Source organism: Hesperophylax consimilis, chromosome 8, assembly GCF_061612785.1.
Source record: "Hesperophylax consimilis isolate HC1 chromosome 8, BYU_Hcon_1.0, whole genome shotgun sequence".
In the NCBI taxonomy this organism is placed as follows: domain Eukaryota; kingdom Metazoa; phylum Arthropoda; class Insecta; order Trichoptera; family Limnephilidae; genus Hesperophylax; species Hesperophylax consimilis.
Window position 1 is genome coordinate 21701918 of NC_142843.1, and position 24752 is coordinate 21726669.

The 24752-nt window shown below is 32.1% G+C and overlaps 1 protein-coding gene across 2 annotated transcripts in view; it reads right to left on the reverse strand.

The window, feature by feature from the left end:
• Window positions 1-7590: 7590 nt before the first annotated feature.
• LOC149421732 (somatostatin receptor type 5-like) overlaps window positions 7591-24752 on the reverse strand; it is a 169274-nt gene continuing 152112 nt past the window's right edge. For both annotated transcript variants that reach the window (XM_089635048.1, XM_089635049.1), the window contains one exon: window positions 7591-9183. In XM_089635048.1, the coding sequence (XP_089491174.1) occupies window positions 7942-9165 (1224 nt within the window). In that variant the 5' untranslated portion in view covers window positions 9166-9183 and the 3' untranslated portion in view covers window positions 7591-7941. The remainder of the gene's footprint in view (window positions 9184-24752) is intronic.

Genomic DNA, 24752 nt, shown 5'->3' on the forward strand with positions numbered 1-24752 from the left:
CAGAAGTTGCACAGACAAAAAACTCTTGAATAGTGATGTAAGATAAGAATATTAATATGGAATATATTATGGATTACGAAAGTAAAAATAAAATTTAAATTAAAAATATATTCTGAACATTTTGTAAATAATAAATAGATTTTTTTAGACAATTTTAATTATCACTTCTGAATCATTTACAGCCATCGAATAAAATACGAAGTATTCTGTATTATCTTTTCAGTGTATAGGATCAAAGAAATTTATTAGTCTGCATCAAACTAAATGAGAAATTCTAAGAGAGATACATATCTTGACATCCTAATTAGAAGACTAGGGAAATTGTGTTATTATTGTTGTAACAAAAATTAACGTTGTAGATCTTTTTAGCATCTAAAATAAACCGGTTTCATGGCGTTTTTTTAGAATAAAATGTTATTATTTTCCAAAGAAAACACGTGTGCCAGTAATAAATTAGAGAAGCATACATTTCAAAAATGTTTCGAAATTAGACTTTCTCGATTCCATGATGCTCATCACTACTCGCGTACAAGAGGATTATCTATGAAAACCCTTTCGAAGTTTTATTTTGTTAAGTTTAAACCCACAAGAAAATTATTGGGAACCCAATTGGAGATAAATACTCTGCAATATTTTTTTGTTAAAAGTTTTTGCGAGATTAAATACAAAAAGCGAAACATTTGTCGAATTCCGCTGCACGCAAATATAGATAGCACTTGGTTTTAACCAAATTACTGCAATAAATAAATATTTATGTGGTAGGAGATGGTAAAAGATGCATTAAAGTTCCATTTTTTCGCAATCAGAGTTATGTTTGAAGGTTAGAAAATACGCACAGATTATTAAAATAACCCACACTAAAACCTAAAAACCTATTTTGTCTCACAGGTCTAGATAAGAAATATGTTCCTTTTGGCTAAATTCATCTCTGGCGATGCTATGAAATTGGTACACATTGAGGAAATAGGAATTGGAAAATAATACAACAAATTTTCAAAAGGGCCCCAATATTGGATGAGCCAATAGCTAAGTGCAAAATAGATGCACATTGAGGACACAAAACTTAGAAAAAAATATTTCACATTTATAAGCGGAGAATGTTGCTTGTACAATGATAGAGGACTTCTAAGCTAGCAACGGTTTGAAATCACGACGCCTGGGTGGGAATCCGACGCTTTTGTCCACTCGGCTTCTAGCCGCTTAAGCTGGTATTTTATGAGCCCGAAGCTTGATAGGTTTTCTTTTTAAACAATACTAAAATATTTCCCTTCAACAAAATACTAAAGGATTTTCATTCAAATATGTTTGGGATGCTGGCTCTTCGAAAAATAGAAATCGAAAGCGTTTTTTGGTTTTCCATTCGAACCAGAACTTTTTTAAACGAAAAACCTAACACCATATCTCTGCACTGGAATGAGATAAGGAGTCGAATTAAAGTGTATGTAATAAAGTTTTTTAACAGTAGCATTATGATATACAGTAGTGAATGGTGGAAGAAGTCGGAGACGTCCGAGGAAGACATTAGCAATAGCGAAACATTGCGGGGTCCACTAGTTTTTGTATAGTTCGTTTAAAGTTCGTTCGTTCGTTATCAACGTTGTGCTGTGAGCTTTCTTCCTGACACCAGAATACCAGAAACTTTCATGTTTTTATATAATTATTGTTTTCAAATTTATTTGGTTTTATATTTTCTACAAAGTTGCGGGCAATCATGGTATAGTTAGTAGTTACCCAAGCAAGGAAATGTTCTTCTAGCATAATATGTATACCGTGTGTGCGTGATTGCTAGCAAATATATATAAAATAGTTGATAGAATGCATTGTCATCGACAACAAGTCGGCAAGATTTAAATTCATTCAATCGCGAAAACAAAAGTGAAATTCTAGTGGATGTATTTAAAAATCTAAAGCATTGATTGGATTGCCCTCCATTCTAGAAAAAAAATCGCCTGCTGCGCTTTTTGCGTGTCTTTGCAAATATATTAATTCATATTCCTCTCCCCCACCCACACCACCTAGGTACCCCAATTGGAGACATCATGTAAAAAAAGAGTTAAATATTAGCAAATTTTCCACTCCCTTCGCTCTCGTCACTTACTAGGTTTTCAGTTTTGTTTCCACGGACTTCGAGAATGTTGAGGAATTAGGATAATTGTGCGGTATCTTTAGGTAATTAGCTACACATTAAAATAAGTTTTTAATTTAATTCACGTTTGTTGGGTTATTTACCTCAAACCAAAAATATATTTGCATCAAAATCACATACAAAATAGATTGGCACCCTCCTCCCCCCCAAGGGCTCCTTGGATACGTTTTCTGACTGCCTTTGAGTCTAAGATCTGCCCCTGCTACTGAGCTAATCCGGTCCTATCCCATTCGGTCATATTTTAACTGTGCATTAACTTCGACTAAGAACAGAACTTCTTCATTTTTTGTTAATATTATCTTCATTGATTAAACATGTTTGAGGTTTTATCTAATAAGTTATTCCACTATGAAAATATTGAATACACATCCTAGACTTACGAAAGACGTATGAAAGTCAATAGATGTATATTTAAAAAAAAATTGGATACGTTTATCCAAGACATTATCTAGATTGCAATTAAAATCGGATATAATCTTATAGCATCTGATAGCATCCAAAAACATATGCATGAAGAAAATGTTGGTAGTTTTAAGAAAGGGAATAGGGTCGGATTGGTTAAGTGGTCAGAGGAAAGCCCCGGCAAGGCTGAGGTCATAGGTTCGATTCCAAGATGCGACCGAACCTTTTTCTGATTTTTCTGTTTCAGAATTTTCGTTTGAGAGTTGTTATTATTATGTTATGTTATTCCACTACACAAATATTGATAATATTTACATTCTATAAACTACACAAAGGAAAATGTAAACTCATTTTGAATTGGACGCCCAATGTCACAAGGCATCCTTCTTTTCCATTTTCTATGGTACTTTCATGGTGGATGAATCCACCCCTCCGTCTATAATATTTTGGATAACATATATTAAAAAAAGTTAAGTACATTTTATTTTATTTATTTGTTTAAGTATAACAATTTACACCATCTTAATTTTTAAAATAATAATCTCATCCATTTAAAGTGCGTATACATACGTGGTAATAAACATATTCCATAAGTTTTATAAAAAAATAACAAATATGTTTTTCCACTTACAAACAAAACATGACATGAAGTATGTTTCAAATTTAATACAAATTGTATTTTCAGAAATTAGAAAAAAGCTCATGAAAAAAAGCACACATACATATAGCAGTTCAGACGTTTCGATTTTAGTTGATCGACTCGACACTTGAAAGCAAATTGACAAGTGTGAACCTTCAATAAAAGTTGACCAACTAAAAATTGAAACGTCTGAACCTGATTAGTTATAAATTGTTGAACATATAAATATTTTACAATAATAATTATTATAGATTACTATGAAATATCATCAAGAGTGCCAAAAAGATTTACAGAAAAGTTAGATGACGAATTTCTGCAGAAAACCTACGAAATATTATGATTATATACTTATATTTTTAACAAAGATAAAATGCAAATTAAAGTATTTATCACAGATAACAAATTGAAAATATATTTGTGAACATTCGTGTTACTTATTAATGAATCTACAAAGAATCATTGTCAGTGACTAATTAAATATTTCTATCATGACATAATAAGGTAACCGATGATATCAAATGCTAGATTTTTCGGGCTCATAAAAAATCTCAGCATTTTCCGCCACTGTCATTATTTCAAACAGAGATTTTGCCCACTACTGGTTTTTACTAATACCACTGGCAGCTCCGTTGTAACCTCTCCCTCTTTCCCATTAACGCAGCGTAGAAAGAGATGACGTTTCAACGAATCTTTCAAAGGCAGGACCATACTATTTTATATCTTCATTTTGTATACGTACCTACCTAATAATATTAGGTACTTTTCTTATTTCTAAATATGTACACACACATTAACTAACAAATACATAATCATTTACCAACCCAAGGTTCTTTGGTTACCACGAAGTATACGATGTAAGTATACAAATTATCTTATTAATATTATATAATAAAGAGGGTGGTAATTACTCTATTGCTCTACACTAAAAATGTTTTACGTATTTATTTAAAAAGAAACAACAAATTACATTTGATTATTTATCATTGTTCTCCTTTCGTACCTGTTAAAAAAAGATTATGTAAACAATGTTATTGTTTTATTTTAAATTATAATGTCACATCGATATCACAAAGCATATGCATCATATGAAAATAGTTAATCTTTTAAAATTTCCATTATTTGGTAGGCGAATGAAAGCAAAACAATCGTTAACAATGTCGGCATGGTCAATGGAAATGTTAAAAAAGTCAAATGAATCATGTACAGTGGTAATTAAATATATATATTTTTCGCTTCTCTTGAAGCCGGGAGCTGGTTTGTTACGCCACTGGTTTTAGGATACGCAGTACTATTATTTGAACCCGAATTTCTAACTTGCTTGAAATAATATCTAACTAGTTATCCTTTGTCCAACAGTCCTATACAAATAAAGGGCGCCAATTTATTACAAGGGTTGATTATTTTGAGAAGGCGTTTTTACTTTGACAAGCATTTGCAAATATTTCAATTAAATAAGCCCGCTTTGAACGGGTCAGAATACAACATAGAATTTTGAAAGAACGATTTTTCACAACTACAATCTTTTAAATATTCTCAAAAAATAGTATAATCGGTACAAAATGTTCTCAAATCTAGATTCTGGAAAATAACTGCATCATGTAAAATGGACTATAGTAAATATAAGTTTGTTATAGTCAGTTGAGGTAAATGTGTAAAATGTGTCAAACAAAGATGGCTAAAACAATGTTTAAATATTTATACAATAGTTTTAAAAGTACAGGGGTCGGGAAACTTTTTTTTGATAATTACTTAGATTTTAATGTTAGACGATACTACCCCCTAAACTTGTAAATGAGATAAAACTCACTTTGTATAAATATTCCTAGCCTTAGGTAAAGGTTACTGAAAGATTTACCTATCCGTGGAAACTAGAAAACACAAAAAGATTTAAAAACAGTAATGAGCAATAAATAACTACTACCTAAATGTAACATTGATAATTTATAACCTAGCTTTATTTTTTTTGTAAAATTTTATTAATGTAGAGTTGTGTTTATTTAGCGTTACCAAGTGATTTAAATTTTTTCCCCCTTCGTGGTATTTTATCCCAATTTTTAAATCTAGTTTTGATAATTTTTCGAAAACTTGTATTTTAGGCTCACAAGAGTTAAAGCAGGTGACACCATTATTTAACAATGTCCCTTTCCGCTTTATAGCAATAGATTATACAGTGTCCACGGCCTAAGGCTTATTTAAGTAGGTTAATTATTCTGGATTAGCTCACATATTATAAAGGTTTTGCCGTCATCAATTATCTACCTTCTAAATTACATTAAAGCAAATTTGATTAGCTCGGCAATTTGTTATATGATACGGGCTTAAAAAGTACACACCAAAATTAAATAAAAAAATCATTTTTAGCTAAATGCTTAAGATTATGCTTGTTTAATTTTTTTCACGTGACTGCCGTTTAACATTTCGAAAGCTTTAGCTGACTATGCACAGTACTCCTATAATGCTTCATTTCCATTTATATACTGTCTCATACATATTTGGTTATTTCGACTCTTGACATGAAATGATTTAAGTAAATTCTTGTATATGCCAGTCTTCTCGAGGTGTCCCCGATTTCTTATTGCATCCGCCTGCAAGTTAAGAGGAAGCAACAAGCCAAAAATGTGTATATTCTTGGTATACCTTATATCGTAGGTAATAGGCATTAAAATCGCTTGACAAACGGAGTCTAGAAACGTTCGATTTCAAGCAAAAAACTGGGTTTTACTTATTTTGTAAATAATTTTATTAGAAAGCAAAAAATTTAATCAAGTGAAACTGTCACAGATAATCTTGGCTATAAAACTGTATTTTTTAAAAGTTATTTCCTTTATGCGTTTATAAATTTCTATCGAAAAAATATTTTTTGTGGTAGTTTGCATTTAAATTTTTTATTGAGTAATTTATTTTTTTATTTGTATTCTACTCAAGCGAAGCGATAAGAAAACCTTCAATTAACTAAGGCATATTTTTTGGTTTTCATAATGTAGACCAATTCGTTATAAAGATTAATCGAAATTTTCTAAATCGATTTGGCTAAACTTCTCCTTAATGTTTCCACTTGCATGATTTACACGTCCAACACGTGTACATTTTTGGTGCTTTTTTGTTTGGTGCTCTTCGCTCGACTTCTGCTTTGCATTCGTTTCGAACAGTTTCTCGTATATCTTTTCTAAAGCATTCTTTAGTTTGTTCTCGTTTTTCTTCTGCCATCAGGATTGGCTTCAGAACTTCACAGTGAACTGTCAATCTCGCTTCTTTGTGCTTCTGAATACATTTATTATGAATTTCAGACGTTCATTGAAATCTAAAGGCCAATAGCATAAACGGGACTTATCTGAACCACCGAAAAATAGCATTATAATCTCTTTAAATCTTAATGCACACGTTTGTAAAGACAATATCAGCAAATGACAGTATTTAATGATGCATGAGTGAACAAGAAACGTTCAGCGGTAGGTCCAGCAATGGCTAAATCCTATGTTTTCACGTAATATTTTAATATGTATATAAATTTTATTAACCCTTTCGTACCGTACGAATATTTGAAAATACAAGGATTTCAGAATTTTTTCCTTCCTATCTATAAATTGGCAGTTTTCGTTTTTCCAATTGTTGGCATAACTGGCTTTGTGAGCTATTTTTTCATTGCGTTTTAGTTGCTCGATTTCCACTTTTTAATTTATTTTAATGTGAGTGTCCATTTTTATTGTTAATTTTTTAAATTTTTTTTTATTATAATGTTGCGGAAAGTAGCAATAACTTCTAACAAAATCTTATCAAGCATGAAATTATTTTTTTTTTTCAATGACAGTTTTAATTCTGGTCTAAAAGGGTTAATGTGCTCCCAAACAATAGTTTCATTAATAAACTATCTAATTTCAACAATATATAATAATTTAAGCATGAAGCAGAACTATATAATTTAAATTTCTTTTGTTTTTTGCAAAAAAATACATTTTTTTTAGCAAATAGTTTTTGGTATTACATGCTTCGTGGTAACACTTGATAGAAAAATATATCATTAAAAGTTAAAATTTTTTGGAAATTATCTTTAATTAATAAAACCATGAATCTGGATTAATTAAATAAAATTGAAAATAAAATGGAAATTTTCCAACAAACTCTTCACAATGTTTAAAGAAAATCCATTTCAAAATGAAAAAAACGTATCGAATATAAGGGGATGTGTTAAAATTTATATGAATATGTAGAATAAAATTTCATTGACTCAATATTAATTAACTACTTGCCTATTTGTAATTTACATATTTACACAAGTGATTAGGTAGTTGCTTGATTTCAATTGACTATAATAATTATTTTATGTACACGTCATCTTAAAATAAAATCTTATTTATAAAATTATATTTCTATGAAACAATTACATAATATAATGGTACAGGAAATAATGATTACACACTTATTAAGTAAGGGTATTAACCTTTGCAATATTCTTTGGATAATGAAAAGCACTTGTCAATTCATGATATAAAAGTATCTATGTTTATAATTTATAATAATAATTTAATACATTCATTGGGATTCATCTAATACAGAACATGGATTTTGGGGTTCTAACTGTAATGATGTAAGTGCATAGCTCTTAGCTATCTATAATATTTTCAATCGAAGTATATGATATGTAGGGAATTGGTATTTAATCTTCTTTGTGTAGGGCTTAGTTTTTCAGATCCATTCTCAAGCGTATGGGCGCTCGGTTATCTCATGACGTATCAGACGTGTGATCGTTATTTAATTAGACTCGAGTTCGCTGAAGGCCATTACCGAAAGAAGTTCCTCTTGAGGCGTCCAGTGCCAGCGGAGGAGCGAGGAGGGAGCGTGAGGAGACAGTGAGGGCCGTGGAGGCGTCAGAGCGAGACACCAGCGCTGTGCCCTCTCCTCCCGCGCCGCTCTTCAGGCCGCCCCCGAGCCCCCCGGCGCAACCCCCGCCCCTCTTGCGGGGGAACACGCTATTCTCCATGTGCAGCGTGGCGTTCACGTCCTTACCTGCCGCGCACGTGCAGGCCTTCAAGAAGCTCTTCTTGAAGTTGTCAGACAGGAAGGCATACAGAATGGGGTTCATGGCGGAGTTGGAGTAACTGAAGCAGCCGGCGATAAGGACCACGGTGATGGTGACGCGAGACGCGCACTCATTGGGCGGGGAGTATATCAGCACCACCTGGTACACCCAGTAGGGCAACCAACACATCACGTAAACGGTGATCACGGTCAGAACCAACTTTGTCACTTTTCGATGCGATCTCTTCTTCTCCTTGGATTTGTTCTTTGGACCGACCGTCTTCAGTTTCTTTATGACCAGGCAATAAAATACAAAGATCAGGAGAAGGGGAATGGCGAAACCCAATACGAAGGAGTAGAGAGTGAAGGCGGTCTGACCGTGCAGCACGCCGTTGTCGGGCCACACGATGTTGCAGCTCAGTTTGCCGTTCGGATGGATGACTGTGGTGTACATGAAGATGGGGAGCATGAACAGGACGCTAGTGCTCCACGCCATGCCGGATACCACCCGGGATATAAAGGGTGTTCTCATTTTCGGAGAAGTGATAGGGTGGCACACGGCTATGTATCTATCCGCGCTCATTATGAACAGAAATATGCTGCTTGTGAACTGGTTTATTCCCGTTGAAATCATGTACGCTTTGCACATATATTCACCAAAAGTCCAAAATTGTAAGGACATCGTCGTCATCAAAAACGGAATCCCAATGAGGAAGCATTCGTCAGCGATAGCGAGATTCAAAATATACATGTTGGTGACAGTTTGCATTTTAGAGAAACGTAGCACGACGTAAATGACGAGCGTGTTTCCTAAGAGTCCCACTATACACACGATGGCATAGAGGATCTGTGTCACAAGGTAGACCATTGGCAGGTTGACGTTGGGGCAGTTTCGATCCATAGTGACGTTTGATCCATTGTAGAAGTCGAGATCTGACAAATTGCCGAATAGGTCGCCCATTCTGAAGCTGCGCAGAATCTGTGAACAAAGATAATAACATGTAATTAATGAAGTGTTCGATTGGAACCGCAGCACATTTATGCCCGAAAAGTTCTACTTAATACCAATCTATTAAATCTGTAAACAGAGCAAATAAAAGTAGTTCAATTTTATCATTTAGAAATACATTTTGTTTTAAGTGCGAAACATATCTGTAACTAAGTACCTACTCCCTTTCATGCCGGATTCCCCAACAAGAGGTTTACTTATGTTTACAATGTCGAGATATATATTTCAACCAGCCTCATTTTCCAGCTAAACGCTTTTAAGCTAACGGGTAATAAGTGTTTGCGTTAGCTTTCAGAAAGTTTGGTGATTTGTAAGCCTAATTTTATAAAATTGGGTTTTATTGTGGAGAATGCTCTAAAAGCCGACGGTAGGTGTCTATTATACTTTTAGAATCTGAAAAGTTGCGTGTTTTCTAATTGCTAAATCCGGCTAGATTACGTGTTAGCGGGAAATGTGTGTAATTAGTAACTAGCATAAATAAAGCCACGGTTTAATCTGTGCCTTATTACGCGTTATGTACTTATTAAGTTATTTGTATTACTTTACCGTTTGAATCGTTAACACTTATTTGTATTATCACAGTAATCCGCGATAACAACATGCTATGGATATTCGCTTAACCTTCGTCTCGTCTGCTTTTTCAATTAGTTGTGGATATTTGAGTTCTGAAAGCTGTTCGTTTTACGACTGCCCAAACGTATGTTATAACTTTTAGCGTAGTACTTAGCGTAGTCTTCCTTTAATAAATAACTGCCTAATGGAACAGATGTACGTAATTGTTTGACATAAAGAAAGGTTAAAGTACCAACAATGTTCAACGAATAGAAACAATATTATGTACAAGTAATTTGTGCAAAAATTTGATACGGTACAAAAATCATTAGCAATGTTAACAACGTACCTATTTACTACGTACCTATTAACTATGTACCTACTAACTACGTACCTATTAACTACGCGCCTATTCACGTTTATAGTAATTGTTTTGGTCTTGTTTCAAATCCGAAGCTAGCGAAACATTTTATGCATCATAATTTGAACAAAATTCGTTCGAAATAATTCATACCGATATCTTTTTAAATAGCTTCTTGTCAACTCGGGAAAAATTGGAGTTGGAAATTGGAAAATAAAACTGGCGTAGAATTCATCTAAGTTAGGTAGGTACCTTTAAATTTAACTAACTGTTCACACTAACTAGCTAGATTTAAAAAAAACGAGATTGAACGAACAAAGATATAAAAAATAAAGGAATGGAGATAAAAAAACCTACTGCTTAGTCGTGCTTAGTGAAGCACGCCGTCCGCGGAATTCGCTTGCACAGAGCGGTTGTAAACTGTGCGCCCTAAATTTTATTCAGACTTACGGGAATACTTCGGTTAGGTTGGATCAATATGAAACAATAAAAAAAACACTTAATTCCAAATTACATAAGATACGGATATTGAAAAGTTATCTAGTGTAGGTATTGTAACATGTCAACAATCAGGGCACATATTGGAATTCGACCATCCTTGCATTTTCATTTCGTGCGCTCTTATCTTCCCTGCGAGTATTTCAGAGCCTGGCGATGACAGATTATTCACGTAATATGCAGCAGTACGTATTGGTAGATGTGCAGGTCTGAAAAACTCGGGCCAATATTATCAAAAACGTGGGGCTGGCCATGACGACGCACGTCGGGCGATATGCCAATATTTAGCATAGTCACTTATGTGCAAGGATTTCAGAGGGAAAGTGGAAACTGCAAAGAACACTTCATAAAAGTGCATTTTATTTTATTTTGATTTTGATGTCATTTGCGCGTAAAAGTCTCAATTGCCAAGAGCCAGTGGGACTATATATTATCCACACGGGACACGTTACATAGTGTATGAATGTTTAAGGTAGGTGACACATTACGCTATACGCATTATGGCTTAGTCTATTTCAGTATATCGCTCGCCATACAGTACCAATGGGAATGCAATATGCTGAAATAGGCCAAGCCACAAAAATATAGCGATTATAACATGGTATGTCACAGGCTTAATCCAGTGCTCAAAACTAGCTTCCACGTAATCAGCTATATGATGAAATTTTTTTCTTTATTTATATTATTTTTTACTACTTTTTGGTTTTCACCCATTGAGCGATCTTGGCCATGTTTAAGCTTTTAGTAACGATAGTAAAAATCTGTATGATTGAAATTATTAAAACTGATTAAAATTATTACCGAGAGAGGGACAATAAGTCCATACGATCATCGAAACCAAATATTCAAAAAGTTTTAAAGTGCGTACATTTTGTTAATTAAAAAAAATGAAAGTTCGAAACATGCTGTATGCAAGCAATGCACTGCGTATTGTGTAAGAATCAACTCTTTTTGCGATATTTGGAATTGATGATTATTTCAAAAATACAAAGTTAAGTAGTTTATTCACAGTCCTCCTCACTAGATATTCCTGTCAGAGGCATTACAGCGCCCTTGAGGTGGTTTTGCACAAACACTCTGCTATACAAATAAACAAAATATTATTATTATTATAACTGTGGATTGTTGTATGGGTATTACATTCTGATTTCCATGTACATATGTTATTCGCAGTCCCCCTCACTAGATATTCCTGTTCAGACTGTAAGTTGTTGTATGGATATTACATCCCGATTTCCTCATTTTCATATACATACGTTAATTTCCGCAGAAAAAAACATAAATTAAAAATCTTCATACTCGTTGACGTTACTTTATAATTGTAACGATTTCCTTGTCTTCGTGTTTAGGTAGCCATATTTTAATGTCATCTTTAAAGTTCTTTTTAAATCTCCATTGCGTTTTTAATATAATTTGGAAGGGCATTTGATAATTTTATAGCATTAAAATTATGGATTTTCAAGTCAAAAGATGTTTTTAATTTTGGGATGTTCACTTGATTTGAGGTTTTCATCCTTGTCGCGACGGTGTGTTGGTTAGTAAGGAACTCATTTTTTCCTTTAAATTTGAGTAGATTTTTTTTTTTAGTAGAGTTTTACAATACTCAAAACATTAAAGTTTTCATTTTTTTTTTTCGATTGAGTTCTCATAATTCTTATATAGTGCTTAGAATTAGTTACAGAATATGTCTATCTTGGTGTTACAGTAGATTGCTTTTTCAAATGGGACAAACATATTAAAAAAACCTGTAAAAGACTCAGATCAATTGCTGGCAGAATGTACACATTAAATTTTTTCCTATCAATTGAAACACTTAAAATAATTTATATGTCAATGGCAGAATCTATTATAAGATATGGATTAACCATATGGGGAAATACTAGTACAACCAATCTGAAACAAGTCCAAGTTGTACAAAACGCAATTGTAAAATTACTAGTCGTCCCTAATATTTTTAAACAGAGACATAATACACCGTTGCTGTTTCAGAGTGCCAAAATTTTACCTGTTAAGGCTATACTATGGCAAAAAATCATAATTCAGTATATATTTACCCCGCAGCATAAAGAAAAATTAGAACATAAATACAGTACTAGATTCACGCGCAATGACGGGTTAATAGTTCCGAAATTTAATAATAAATACGGACAGAGAACGTTTGAATACAACATACCGAAGATATTTAATTTATTACCTGACACTATAAAGCAATGTAAATCTATGAATAAGGTTAAATATATGGTGAAAAATTGGCTATCGGAAAAAAAATATTTATTTTAATATGTATGAAATATTGTATGAAAAAATTGTTAATTCTGTAGATATAAGATGTAAATTATAACTTTAAAAAATGTATTTGAAACTAACTTTAAGCACCTGTTGACAAGCCAATTCAATCGGCTTAGCAGGACTTGTTTTTTAATATTATGTATTAACTATTTATTCAATAAAAAAAAAATAAAAAAATAAAAATATATATATATTTTCAGAATTATTTTTACTATTCCTTTTTGTGTTTTAACGAGCTGCTACATGATGGTGTTTGAGTCATATTCCATATTCTATACGTGATTTGCAAAGAGCATAGTAGAATTTATACAGGCTTGTAATGCTGGTAACTCCGTCAAATATTCTTGAAGGCAGGCGTGTAATACTGGTAACTCCGTAAAATATCCTTGAAGGCCGGCGTGTAATACTGGTAACTCCGTAAAATATTCTTGAAGGCAGGCATGTAATATTGTTAACTCCTTAAAATATTCTTAAAGGCAGGCGTGTAATACTGGCAACTCCGTAAAATCACCCAGCCAAGTGTGATGTCCTTCGTGAATTTCTCGCCCAGCTTTGGGTCAATAGCATTCTGTTATGGATATTTACCCGTTCTAAGCGGTTATGAAGGGAATATATTTTCCCATCGTTCTGTAAAATACGGAATACATAGTGTTGAGTTGCCCATATCCTCCGTTTATCAAGCATCCCCACGACTACAAATCATAGAGGAAACACCACCACATCGATCACGCAGCAATATAGTGTAAAACATTCCTTCGTCACGTGCAATCAAAAGAATCACCTTATATAGTGTGGTAAAAGATGTAGGGAATTCAATGGTACATCAGTATAATCTGTAAAAAAGTGTTTTCATTTTGATGATTCCTTGAAAGTTGGCCTGAACTCGCGACCCCTTAGATAAGCGTATATAAAATGTCCGCCGGCATACAGATAACAAATTTTATTTATTTAATTTAAAAAAAAACATGACATAATACATTGTTACAGCGATCCTTGGCTGTCCAACTAGGATATCACCCGTTTTAGGACAGACAGAAATAGGTAGATCCATCAAAAGCGACTCTTGTTTAGTCCAGTGTATTGACTTTACTTAGTTCTTATAGTTCTTCTTATTCTTATAGTGTATTGACTGTACTTAGTCACATGCAGCTGAATCAAAGTTATAATTTAATTAATATAATATATAAATATAAGAGTTAGTGAGTTCTGAATGATGTGTAGGAATTTTTGTGATTTTTGTGTCAATGATTGATGTATGTATGGTTAGTGTTTTAAAATATACCAATATTTATATTCTTAGTGTGAATGAAAGTAGACAATACTAATATACGATTAGCGTTCTTTACAATAATGGGAATAAAAGTTTGTAAGAATTATCGAAACTTTATAGAAATGTTTAGGTATAAAAAAGCAGACTTTGATTTCAATAATGTAGTTTCTGTGAATATATAAACAATTTCGTTCAATTTACCATTGGCTTATTAACATTCTTAATTTATTTTATTTGATTTAGTAGAAACAAACAGTAGACGATTTACAGTAATGGAATAATATACTGGAATTAGATATTTCATGTTGGGTTCATGGTTCTTGTAATGTCTTGTAAGTGGTATGTATATTCCTTAATTACCAGGTGACGAGTGTAGCATATGAGTGTGTGTGTGTGTGTGTGTGTGTGAGGGTGGGTTTGTGTGTGTGTGTGTGTGTGTGTGTGTGAGGGTGTGTGTGTGGGTGTGTGTGTATGTACAATAGGGTGTATCGATTTTTAACTTTTTTTTTGTTTTCAAATTCCAAGTTGAAATAAAGTTGCTACTAGGTACCACAACTTACCACAATTTTTTTTGGATTTTTAAAAAAATGTTTAGGTCTCCCGCACAAGGCCTAAAGTTTTAATTTTTTTCAAAAAATATCAATTTTTTTTTTAATTTAAAAAAATAAATTCATAACTTTTTTGTTTATTCCAAGTTAAAAAACAGTAATATTAGGGCATAAAAATAAGTACGAAACGGTTTTTTTTAATAAAATATGGTATTTTGGTCTCCCGCACAAGCCCTAAAGTTTGTTAATTTTGATGAAATTTTGTAATTTTGTGTACATATATGAACCATGTTTTTTTTTAAGTTTAAGCCACCGGAATTAATTGTACTTTTCTTACAGAAGGCATAAAATGAGACAATATATATATACATAATTCTTATATACATACAGTAAAAATATATACCACATATATACTATATATATATATATATATATATAATATGTTTTATACCTGAAAAAAGATAGTTGGACGGTGTAAATTGTATGAGAAAGGTGTTGAAAGAAACTAATGTTATTTGCTATTACTGTTGTTTTTTACAAAAGTATAAAAGGTTATAACATGTCATAAAATGTAGTATAAAAACTAAGTACAAAATGTTGCTGATTACTTTCCATACGACATGAGTGGCAGTTTTCTTGTTCTACTGCAAATTTACTGACTTGTTTAAGTATTCGTCCTTTCATCTTGGCTTCAAAACCTTAAATCAAAGTTATGTATAGTTTTTACATAGGCCTAGTGAAAATTTTATAAATGTTATTACAGTTCCCAAATGAAATTTCAATTTAATATAGAAGACAGTATGATAAAGACGTTATTTAGTAACATTATAACTACAAAATAGTCGAAAAAACTTACTTAAATTCTAATCCTTTGCAGAGGTTTTGTACTGGCTCTTGGTCTCGAACGTTGGTAGCTCTTTACGGTCTTCCAGTCTGGCACGGATAAAACCATCTCTTTCAATCAGCCCACATACTCGCTTTAAAGCTTCTGTGACTTTCTTGACAATTCGTTCCACCGCTTGAGTGTGAGAAGGAATTCTAAATTCAACCCTTCCACTTTTGCCAGTTTCCGCAATTGACTCCAACTCTTCTAGGCTCATATCAGTAACAAGAAGGGGTTCGGTTACTGAAGTGGATCGCCAGTCAATCATATCTATATAGTCTTCGGCATCAAAATTGATCTGAGGGGGTTTAAATACCCTTACCCCTTTCCTTTCGGTTGCGCGAGCTTTCTGGATTCCCTTATAAGCCAAGGCTCTGATATGTTTTCGTTCATCGAACAGCATAGCTATCAAAACATGCTCTGGGTGAGCCATGAAAGCATTTCTCTGTAACGTTGCATGGGCGACTTTTCTTAGCTCATCTTCCAAGTAATTGCGGAAAAGAATCCTTTTTAAAAAATGAATGGAAGCTTGCGGGATTTGGGGATTGCACTTAATTGAGAACCATGATGGTATGTAGACCTTCATTATGAACTCTGCAAGCTTTCTTAGCTGAGGGGTTGGATCATCGGTGGCTACATACAAACGAAGGACTCGATTTGCCAGAGTAAGCCACCTGGCGTGCGAGATGTTGCCGGGGTTTCGTTTGGCCAACTCTTCAGCAATAGAATTGTCTTCCTTATTAAATTGAAATTTCATTTGGGAACTGTAATAACATTTATAAAATTTTCACTAGGCCTATGTAAATACTATACATAACTTTGATTTAAGGTTTTGAAGCCAAGATGAAAGGACGAATACTTAAACAAGTCAGTAAATTTGCAGTAGAACAAGAAAACTGCCACTCATGTCGTATGGAAAGTAATCAGCAACATTTTGTACTTAGTTTTTATACTACATTTTATGACATGTTATAACCTTTTATACTTTTGTAATAAACAACAGTAATAGCAAATAACATTAGTTTCTTTCAACACCTTTCTCATACAATTTACACCGTCCAACTATCTTTTTTCAGGTATAAAACATATTATATATATATAGTATATATGTGGTATATATTTTTACTGTATGTATATAAGAATTATGTATATATATATTGTCTCATTTTATGCCTTCTGTAAGAAAAGTACAATTAATTCCGGTGGCTTAAACTTAAAAAAAACATGGTTCATATATGTACACAAAATTACAAAATTTCATCAAAATTAACAAACTTTAGGGCTTGTGCGGGAGACCAAAATACCATATTTTATTAAAAAAAACCGTTTCGTACTTATTTTTATGCCCTAATATTACTGTTTTTCAACTTGGAATAAACAAAAAAGTTATGAATTTATTTTTTTAAATTAAAAAAAAAATTGATATTTTTTGAAAAAAATTAAAACTTTAGGCCTTGTGCGGGAGACCTAAACATTTTTTTAAAAATCCAAAAAAAATTGTGGTAAGTTGTGGTACCTAGTAGCAACTTTATTTCAACTTGGAATTTGAAAACAAAAAAAAAGTTAAAAATCGATACACCCTAATGTACAATGAACAATTTATATTTTTGACATGATGCCACGTTTGAATTTGGGCAGTGAAGCCGAAAAAATGTTTGAGTTTAGATAAATATCATTTAGATGCTGCTTAAATTAAAATAAATGTCGTAAATAAACAAATAATTCATGTGTAAATATATTGGATTTCTGAATTTGAAATATAAGATCGATAAAAATGTAAAATAATTAGGTCCCAATGGCCGAGTGGTTAGAGTTATTGTTCCGCAGAGAACCTGAGTTCGATTCCCAGTTGATACCGTCACATTTTCATTTTTCTGGGTCTTGTTCTGTTTCACGTTTCGTTTGGATTTATTAGTATTATCTTCTCCTTCAATGATAAGTATATATGTTTTATTGTAACTGTGACAGGCCACATGTAGCCACATAAGTAAATGCTTTCAAGGTTAAATGTATTAACTTTTGCCATCATCGGTTTGTTTGAAAAGGGGCCTTACCAATTAAAATTATTTAACATTCTTAATATGATTCCTAAAAGGAGTTAAATGGTTGTTTACAGCATTTGGTATTTGAAGCCTAGACACAAATTGTTAATTTTAGTTATAAGTTTCTACATATGTAAATATATATTTTATTAAAATAGTAGTTATAGGCCTTAGTCGTAAGTCACTAGATATAAGTCTCAGAGGTAAGTAACTAGTTTTAAGTCAGTAGTTCTAGTATTAACTATTTGAGAAATATATTTGTACAGCGCCCTTGAGGTGATTTCTAACTAAAACGTAAAATTAGCCAAAAATTATTAATATTTATCTGGTTCAATTTAGATTTTATTATTGCATTTTACATTGAAATAATATTATTATTTGCACCCGATGGGATTTGAACACCGAGATTCGGAACCAAGGACCTTAACAGTTCCAAAACAGAAATCGTCGAACTGGTTATGTATAAAAAAATCTAAAATGTTTTTTTAAACGTGCTTGTCATTTTAAATTTTAAAGTACGTGACTTTTCATTTCCTTATTTCCATATTTATGTTCGAAACGCTTTATTTACCGTTTTACATTAGAGCCACCAGTTAAAGCCCCTAAAAGGACCTTTTTAAATCTTGTTTACGTTTCAAAAGGTACGTTGGGTAATAGATTTGTACTTTTAAATTGAAATTTATGCGAGGGGTAACGACATTTTATGAGTTTATGATTTTACATGAGTTGAACTTTATTATTATTGCTGTTTTAAAAAATTCCATCTGAATAATATCAAATTATTTGTAACGATGTGATGCGATGAAGTTGAGATTAAATTACTAACTATCCTTTTAACTTTTGAAATCGATTGCTTATGAGATTTTACAGAAAAGGTTTGACTATAATTGACAACAGCAGGAAAAACGCACTCTTTATCATAGTAATTTGAATATTGAAGAGCTTTTAATATTTACGTATTTTTATTTTGTGTGTCTTCATCCGTTTCATATTTTCATTGAGAACTATCGTTATTATTTTCATTAATGAAAAAAAACTTTAATATTTATTGACAAGCCAGAGTGGAAGATACTCTAAAGTATTGCAATGGTGAAACAACACCAACCAAAATCGAAACGTTGCTTTAAATGGCAATATGAAGTGTTTAGTGACCAGATATGAATAGGCAGGAACTTTCAAACCTTCCTCTTCCTCACCTCCTTCCCCTCCACATTCCCTTCGTCCTTACAAAATACCCCATTGGGGATTTCATAGTTTCACTATCTTCGTACAGTTGGGAACAAAATTTTATATACATTAAAACAAAAGATATCATTTAAAAGGGTTCAGTAAATTCACAACATTTTTTTTAATCCTCAGTCAAGGAGCGCCTATATTGCTTACCCGAGATTAAAATATCGGAGAGTGCAGAATAGAATGAAAAAAGCTAAATTTGTTGACACATTAGATATAAACAAATAGGAACCATAATTAAAAAAAGTGTTTTGTCTTCGTACGTTTTGTTTTTTATTTTTCATAAGGATAAATTGATGGTATCTCATTTTTTATTGTTACCGCTTTGGAAATAATTTCCGGAAGTTGGCTTACGGGGAATAATTCTCTGTAAGCACCGGAAAAATTTCCTGTAGCCCTCTGTGGTAATTCGCCTTTGACTCCCGACATGCAGCATTAACAGATAATATATGCTAATTTTACAAGGTATTCAACCAAACCAGAAGTTTTTGGTTGTTCTGTTGGCAGATTTTGTAATTTGACGTATACATTTAGTAGGTAAATTCTTGTGATATGCAATGATTTATTTTCATCTCCAAATATAATTTTTATAACTATGAATTTTGAGATAACATTTTTAATACTGTCAGAAATTATTAGGTCGACACAACTATTTTATTTTTGCAACGTCATTTCCGTCATGAGCTTTGATATATTTATTTATAAAAGGTATAGAATAAGTGTAACATATTTTTCATTAGCTTAATCAGAAAAAGAATTGCGAAATTACAGAGCACGCAACTGGCTACTACGCTTCTAGGTTCCAAAAATAATTTATGATACTATTATTAGTAAATGCTCAGTTATCAAAAAATGCACGAGTAATTAATCTCAACAAAATTCTAGAAAAAATGTATAAACATTTAAATATTCCTTTGATCATCTTCCTCTTAGATCAAACCAGATGTACTGAAATAATAAAAAAAACATCAATCAACGTCCGCACAGGAACGGAGTATTGGATAATTTAAAGGTTTAAGGCAACAAGAGACTCCAACAACGGGGGTTTGCTCTACGCTCACATATTAATTATTTCTGATGAACGTATTACTAAAATTTCAATTTTTAACTATGAAATTAGCGGTTAGCACTAGATTTTATTTTTCTAGACGTAGAATTGGTAACATTCCGATGGATCCCTCTAGAAACATTTGAGACTTTAGTAATACGTTCATCAAAAATAATTAAAAGAAACCCTACGGAAAGATCGATTTCCTAAGACTGCTTGGGAAAAGTCGTCCGTTGTTCCGTCGGACAGCGCGCTGAATGTTGTTTTTTCTTAGATAGGGCAAATTCAACCGCAGTGTGTCCAATACACAAGGGACGTGCGTCGCATATTTTTGTGCATGGCTATTTCACTTTCGTCGTTAAGATTCTGGCTTCATTTTAGGGCATTGTCTCGTCTTAAATAAGTCTAATCAAACTGGAACTTGAAAGTTCATGTTTAAATCAGATGCATTAATGGATTCGTATGTGGAAGATAAGTAAATCAGTCTGTCGCAACAGAACGATATAAATATATCGGACATAAACATAAGAAAACAAGCATAAACTATATTCGGATGTCAAGAGGTGCATGTGACTTCTGAAGTTCCTGTGTGAGAATATAGCAAGATTATTATTAAACTACAGAGCCGGTCCGATGCGGGCGCAGTTAGAGCAGTTCGCTCCGGCACCAAATTGCCAATGAGCCAAGGCGCTGATAATACCAACTCATCAGTCCCAACTCATCGCCCTTGAGACTATTTTTTACATAAAAATACAAATCGTCCTAACATTATTGATTACAGTGATCACCTATCTATGCGTCTAATGGGCGCCAAATTAAAATTTTAATCAACGAACCAACTAATTTTAAGAAATTCGGCAGGTAGATTCGCTGTCGATGACAATGCATTCTATCAAATTTTGGTGGCATGCATGCACACGCACGCATTTTTTTGCGAATGGCGCCGTTTGGCTTAGGTTAAACAACATAATAAATAATAACACTCTGGAGTGTGAACTACGAGTGTGAATTAAAGTGGAAAACAGAATATAATTTCTTATGTGCTATTAAAACAGTTAAAATACCCACAGAATGTAAAAACTCGATTCGTTTAAAAATATAATTTCGATTTTGTGAATAATGACAATACCAATTCCAAGAGTTATTAGCATTTTTAAAAGAAGATCTAAATAAATTCGTGGAATTTTCATTGAAAATTTTCATTTCTTTACAATGGAGGTTAAAAATACATGAATGATTTCTTTTGTGTTTTTACAGCCATTTTTAAATACGCAGGAAGATTTTTTTACATCTATACAACCTTACTGATGATTGAAAATGTATTGTATTATATGCAGTGGCGGCTCGTGACTTTTGAGTGTGATAAGGTGCTAAGTTTGACAAATTCTACATTATTGATATTATATCCGAAAATGATTATTATTATTTTTTTCAAAAATTCATAAAAGAAAAATTATGAAGATTTTCAGGGAATTTCAGTCTGGCCGTGCGCCGCACGGATTTCCTGAAAATATTCGTAAAAAAAACCGAAATTTTGAAAAAAAATCATTTCCAGATACAACAACATCAATAATGCAATTTTTGTATATATGTTAGGTATATAAGTAAAGCAACTTGTACGAGTATTGTAACTTATTTATTATTTTATGCTATCTTCCTAACTTCGGTTAGGTTAGGTTAGGCTAAGGTACATTATACAAAAAAATATTTTTACTAACTGTCTTTCTCTCGCTTAATTAAGACCAAGTAAACCAGTCTGTAAAAATAACGACCTTGTTATTATAATTTTTCTTCACGTCTTTTATTTCCACGGTTGTCTTTTGTGTGAAGCTTTTTAATTAAATAATATTCCTTCGAAATGTTTTACGTTGGAATTGCAATAAAAACTACCATTATTATTATACTCAAAAAAATTAATGATAGCATACACACTCAAAAAATATTTTGAAAATTCTTACGTGCATAACAATTATTAAATACGTACGTGTCATAAATAATAAAAATCTCACCAAACCGCTGTTTCGCAAATCACGGAAATTTGCAAAGCATACGGGCACGGGAATGATTTCTATTTTCTAAATTGCGCAAAAGAAGATCACTCAAAATTCGTTCTTTCTCATATTCCACACTTTTTACGTCCATAAAAGAGCCGTGTTTTGCAAAATGATCACTTATGTAAGTCAATGGAATTAAAATTAAAACGTTTAGAGCGACATCATAAATTTTACATGAAATATTTACTCCACCCGGGAGATCCCTCGGGATACATCAGGACCTCGCCTTTAGAGATGCTGCAGAAGGGGCTTTTAAACTCAAGCAAACTCATACTGCTTTTAATTTAATTCTTTTTTGCTCAAAACATTAGTTGCTGGCATCATTTTTTGTGTCACATGAATTCACGCAGGCATTAATTTAGATTTGTACGTAAAAATAAATTAACTGAATATGTAATAACTATCTAATATGTTGGTTGTGTCGTGATGGGAGCACTTAGCCAGGAATTGAACTCACGTCGCCTTGGTGGGAATAACCTGCAAATATATAATATATTTTTCTCTAATTATTTTTCACAATAATTGTCAAGATGTAAAAAAATACACTATCTACTTTCGTAAAGCAATAATATTCTTCTCCGCTGAAATTCTCCTCGCACGCGTAAAAGGACATTGTTGAAACTAAAAAAAACACTCGAAGGGAAAACTTTTGAGGAACGAGATTGAATATTTTAGATTGAATACTGGATTGTAGTTTTTCTTCATTCGACTACAAAAGTTTGGAATCAATTTAATTCTTACCCGCCCGTAAGCCATTGAATTGTTTTCGCATTCTATTTCAGTGAATCTAGTTTCAAACCAAATCGCATTCCCTATTGAACTGCGTTATTTGAGATTCTGAAAATCTTTTTACTGAGGTAGCAAAGTAATCTCCGAATAATATTTTTGTTTGGTTAAGCGCGTTATGCAGGCATCATGTGGACGGAACTATTTAAGTTTAACTAGGTAGGTAGGTACTTTAATGGTAGCATTTTTTTCAATAATTTTGCAAACCTTTTTTTTATTTATGGTTCAAAGTAGAAGGTCAGTATCAATTCATGGGCGAATTTAAATGAATTATACAAGTTTAATATAGTTTAAGTAGATATTTACTTGTCCTGTAAGATTTTATTTATATTGAATTGATAGGTTTTATAATAATGTCGGAACGCGTGTTTAATTTAAAAAAAATATTTTCGCATTTTATCATTGCATATTATCAGGACAAATGTAGATACCTGCAATCCAGTTTTTAATTTTAATAAATCAGCAATACTCATTTTTCTTTGTGTGCTTTGTAAAAGCAAATAAGTTGCTTTGCTTGATTGAAAACACTCGGTTTGAGAATTGAGATTCGGTTGGAAGTTAAAAGCGATTGTTAGAAGAAAATTAGGAAGTAATCGTAAAATTGGGAAAAAAGAAATGTATTTTATATAATTATAGAGATATTCATTTTATCGAAAGATAAGTAAGCATTGTAAACACCATCTATGTGCAGTGTCTGTATTATGATGATAGGCCACTATTCATTTTTATTTCTTTCCCTATTAGTTTCCAAGCCAATATAACCTTGAATATAATGAATCTCTTTTAAAACTTTTATGTTTATTTCCCGTTTAAATGTTAGTTGTTCTGGTATATTTTATAATACTCGTAATTATTTGTTCATTCCTGGAATACAAGGGATACAATCAAAAGAACACTGCCATTGAAACAATAATTATATCATTGAAGAAGAAGATATTACTAATTAAAATCTAAACAAAACATGAAACAGAACAAGACACAGAAAAATAAAAAGGTAACGATCTCAACTGGGAATCGAACCCATCACCTCTGTCTTACCGGGACAACGCCTCTAACCACTCGGACATTGGGATCTAATTATTTTATATCATTTTTGTCGATCTCATATTTAAAATTCAGAATTAACAATATTAGCCTCAACTATTTTTTTGATATTTTGGCTGCTATCTTTTTGAATGATCACAAAGTTCTAAATAATTTGTTTATAACTTAACAGTTATCTTTTTATTTTTCGGTGTTTTGTTCTGTTTCACGTTTCGTTTCGTTTTTTATTAGATTTAAATTTATAAGTATTATTTTCTTATTCACAAAATTAAAAGAAAAGTCATACAATAAAAATTTCATCATTTTATCGTTAAAATTATTTTTTCCCAAAGCTTAAGCTGGATAAGTGGAAATAAAACTGTACTAATTTTTTAAATACTTTTTTAGACATATTTTTTTTACATAAGTAGGATCTAGTAAGTTCTGGGTTATAATATTTTTTACCAAACATAAAAGAGAGCGAGTGATCTTTGAGCGAAAAGTTTCCTGAATATTTTCTAATAAAAGTTTTGAAGCACAATTTCCTCTGCCAAACTCATTTCTGCGGTAAAACCTTCCCTCGGAATTATTACAAACGATTTCCCTGTGACCGAAGATTATTCTACTCGAGTTTTTATTAATTGGCCCTTTCTCATGATTCACTTTTAATTTATTATAATGTTCAAGGTAATAGGTATAATGCAAAATATTTTTAATAACCTAATTGGTCATATTGTTATGTTTATTATTTTCCAGTGTCTCTTGAGATAATAAAAGCACTATACACAGTATTATATACAATAATTATTGTGATGCCGTCTTTCATAAATTTCACACACGTAATTGGTATTAAAGAAGTTAATAATAATATCTGAGCATTGCTATTATAAAAAAAATTAATAATAATATAGTATTGCTATTAATAAATAAGTTAATAATAATATCTCAGTAT